At 41.7% G+C, this 4424-nt stretch overlaps 1 protein-coding gene across 1 annotated transcript; it reads right to left on the reverse strand.

The window, feature by feature from the left end:
- Window positions 1-3016: 3016 nt before the first annotated feature.
- Window positions 3017-3911, reverse strand: LOC120057820 (BTB/POZ domain-containing protein KCTD12-like). Its single transcript, XM_039006284.1, has one exon. It carries the CDS (start codon window positions 3890-3892, stop codon window positions 3017-3019), a length of 876 nt encoding a protein of 291 aa, XP_038862212.1. The 5' UTR covers window positions 3893-3911.
- Window positions 3912-4424: the final 513 nt, after the last annotated feature.

The raw sequence follows: 4424 nt of genomic DNA on the forward strand, positions 1-4424 counted from the left end.
GGATGTGTGTATAGACCTCCTAGCTCTAAGGTGTCCTATCTGGATGTCTTATGTACTGGGTTTGACCAGGCCACAGATAGCAACAGAGATGTATTTATCTTGGGTGATTTTAATATAAATTGGAAGGATCACAATAATTCGAATAGAACAAAATTGACGAGATATGCCAAGAACTGTGGTTTGAAACAAATGGTTAATGATACTACTAGATCTTCAATTAAGTTGGGTCATCGTTCAGACACATGCATTGATCTGATTTTCTGTAATATACCATTGCAATGCTTAAAAGCCAGATCAATGCCAGTGGGCTGGACAGACCATAATATTGTGACCATAACCATGAACACCAAGGTTCCAAAGAAACCCCCTAGGATTGAGGTCAAAATACATTTTAAAACATTTAATCATGAGCTATTTCTAAATGATTTGGCTGCTGTACTCTGGGAGCTGATTTATCTAGAGGATGATTTAAATCACGCTACAGAATGTTTTATTGATTTGCTCACTGAGGTAATGGAGCACCATGCCCCTATAAGAAAGAGTACAGTTGGTGCCCGTCCATCTCCATGGATTGATGATGAACTGGGTGAGGCCTTTTCTTAAAGAAATATGGCAAAAGTCTTAGCAGCCAAGTCAAAATTAGAAATTGATGAACAGAATTATAGAACATTACGTAATTATGCAGTTAAATTGAATCGAAAGAAAAAAAAGTTATTTTACAACAATGCTTTTATTGATTGTAAAAATGATTCTAAAAAGGTATGGAACACAGTTAAGGGCTTACTTGGTACATCTATCTCATCATGCCCATCTAGTGTGGAGGTTGACGAGAGAATAATAACAAAATCAGTTGATATTGCCAATCATTTTGCAGATTTTTTTTACAAAGAAAATGTAATTACTGAGCAACAATGTAAACATACATTCTTCCAAACAAGCTATTGTCCAATGGATTGATGATCATATTATGAGCAACAAGATCTGCTCTTTTAATCTGCAAACGGTGTCAGTGGAGGAGGTGTTAAACCTATTGAAGTCATTACCTGAAGGTAAATCTACAGGTTATGGTCTTATGGACAATTTTTTGCTTCGCTGTGCTGCTCCCCAGATTGCAGTTCCACTGATATACATATTTAATTGGTCACTGGAAAAAGGGATGTTTGCAAATGTATGGAAGCATGCGAAACTGTCCTATTCCGAAAGACTGCAAAAAACCCATTACCCCTGCCAATAGTCGACCAATTAGTCTACTCCCTACACTCAGTAAGATATTGGAGGGTATTGTGAGTAGACAAATGTGGGAGTACATGGAAAAGAATGATCTGATTACAGCCAATCAGCATGCTTATCACAAAAACCATTCCACTACCACAGCATTGGTTGACATGACTGACCAGTGGCTCAATGCTATGGATAGTGGCAAGTTTGTGGGTGTACTATTTTTAGATTTCAGTGCAGCATTTGATTTAGTGGATCATTAAATAATTTTGACAAAATGAATGCATTATGGTTTTAAGGAGGTAGCATTGAATTGGGTACAGTCATATCTAACGGACAGGAAACAGTCCATCTATATCAATGGTTCATTTTCTTCCCCTCATGTGTTAAACTGTGGAATACCGCAGGGCAGCTGCCTTGGCCCACTTCTTTATATAAAATATACCAACGACCTTCCCTATGCCTTAGCTGAAACTCAAGCTACTATATTTGCAGATGATACTACAATTTACGCAGCAAGACAATCGGTTCAACAGGTACAGCAAGCTTTACAAGGAGATTTGGAGAATATCAGGGAGTGGGTTTGCCAAAACAAACTTGTTTTAAACACCAAGAAAACCAAAGTTATGTTGGTCTGTTCAACTAGGAAAAGGCCAAAACAGCATGGGATACAATTAAGTATGGGAGGAGTACAAATTGTGGCAGAAACCAAACTATTGGGTGTGCAGCTAGACAACTGCTTATCATGGTCGTCTCAAATAACTAATCTATGTAAACAAAAAAATATTAAAACAGCATGCATAATCAGAAGGATAGCTAAATATTTACCAGGAAAAATTCTTCAGCAAATAACACAAGCATTAATTGAGAGTCAGGTGAACTACTGTTCTGTGGTCTGGAGAAATGCATCATCAAGTGAAGTTAGGAGGCTGCAGAATGCACAGAACAAAGCAGCAAGGATTGTTTTAAGGTGGAGATATGGTTCTTCTGTATGATGTTGGCATGATCAGTCCAATCAAAGTTAGGGTAGATATAATGTGATTTGACATAATTTTATCTGTGGCCAATGACCTTGAGCCTTCTTGGATGGGCACTTCTAATATAAATCTATGGCAACACCCAAGGGCAATGAATTTTTGAGCTCTCCCTGTAGATTTTGCGGTGAGGTAGTGAACCCATGAGTGGCAGAACACTGAGCCAATCACAGTTAGAGAACATTACCAACCCCTACGCGCTGTATTTTCTGCTGGCTGCCCCACCACCACAGAAAGCGCTGAGCTAGGCTGAAACACCTGCATTTTGCAGCTGCCTTACTCAAGAAAGCAAAAAAGAGACCATGTTTGTATGGAGGCTTTATTAACTCTATTATTTTTATATATTTTTTTACATTGTTTTCAAACTGATATGTGACACGCATTAATGCCAAAATAACATGCTAACAAGCTCTGCCCCACCTGCCCTGAATGACGGGTCGCCACTGTCTAGTATACAAAATAAAGTACAACTACATTTATGTCTATTATTCTTGGACATTCAGAATGATCTCTTACATGAATCATCTATCAATTTATTTTTAACAGGACTGGATTCAGTAAACAATACTGAAGATTGGCTCATTGCCACTAACTGGCATAATAACTGATCTGTGAAATAACTGGAAGGCAGGCAGGAAGGAGAGAGTGTGTGTGTGTGTGTGTGTGTGTGTGTGATGCCTATTTACACCAGTAGGCTAAACCAAAACAATTGTCAGTAAACATCAAAGTCATAGCGGCTACTGGGGTGGGATCATATCAACATTTTAGTCCCGACAAAACACATACTCCATATAACTCGTCCAGATTGTATCCTCGTTTGGATCATTGTTAGTGAAGGCGCACGTGCCTGTGGAGCTACAAGCCACCATGTGAAAGCCAACCTCCGTCAGCTTGTCAAACGCCTGCTCAAGGAAATTGAATTTCAGGTAGTAACGGGACGTGTACCTCTCCGGTGGCCGATCGGGGTCCCTGCTCTCATTCAAAGTGTCCGAGAACACCTCTTTGGCAAGGGACGTTTTCCCACACACCGTGATGCGCGCCACTCTCCTGAACTTGGCGTCGGTTTGGATATCTCTACCGATACTATACGATCCCCGGTATCCAATTGTGATGTACCCTGACTTTCTGGACTCGCGAGACGGGGAGCGGGCGCTGCTCATTGCGGACATAATGCGCAAAGTTTCCATTCCGCTGAAGGACCCTATGCCGCACTGGAGCGCACCCTCCTCGGTCTCGCTCTGGCAAATATCATCACTGATGAAGTTATCTTTGCGCATCCTGGGGCTGATGCTCGTGGACAGGTCCCGCAACTGGAAAAACTCAGCCTCTCTCTGCAGCCGGCTTTGCTCGGGGAAATAATCAGGCAGTACCAGGTTGAGGTCCCGTAGGTAGTCTAAAATATAACGAAACAAGAATCCGTCCCTGTCCAAGAAGTAGCGCCCTTTGTTGTCGCGCACCAGGTCCTTTGGAGTCTTCTTGCTGAACATGGTCCAGAGGAGCGAGTCTGGGACAGCGACCAAAGTTATGTGCCGTGTCACATACACCTGTCCCCCTACATTCAGTTCAATTACCTCCGAGAAAGGGGACTCAGACTCGGCACCAGAGATCCCCCGCTCTGTGTCCGTGTTTGCCAGTGACATCTTCACTCACAGCCCTGGGTCTCTGTTACCGACTGGAATCATGTAATAATGAGAGTGAACGTCAAGCAGTTTGTTTATGTAGTGCTGTGCTTGTCGGTGTGGGAGGAGAGAGTAGACAGCTGATTTGAGAGATGACTGTTAACCCTTTCGGGAGACCGGTTGTTAGTAGACTTTTTGAGTATACAATTCATGGAATTCATAAAGTAAACAGTTACTCAATAGCGTTCATTATTAGTTGTACATAGATTGCATGAAAATTGAAACTCAAACACCAGAGAATTCAGATGCTCTTGTTCTTGGCAAGGCTGTCAATTTTTTGGTCCTTTTACAAGACTAAAGGTGACATTTGTGTTTACCTGTATTGTGACTACACATTCACTTACATTTTTTTTCCAGACACACACATACAACTCTCCTCCATTCCTCTATGCACCTCAGATCGCCAGTGCCCTGCCCTCTCTCTTTATGGTCACGTCTGAAGTCCCCCTACTACGTCTAGTCTTTATGAACATGAGTAGACCCTGTATCTGTC

The sequence above is a fragment of the Salvelinus namaycush genome, chromosome 13 (genome assembly GCF_016432855.1).
Source record: "Salvelinus namaycush isolate Seneca chromosome 13, SaNama_1.0, whole genome shotgun sequence".
Classification (NCBI taxonomy): Eukaryota; Metazoa; Chordata; class Actinopteri; order Salmoniformes; family Salmonidae; genus Salvelinus; species Salvelinus namaycush.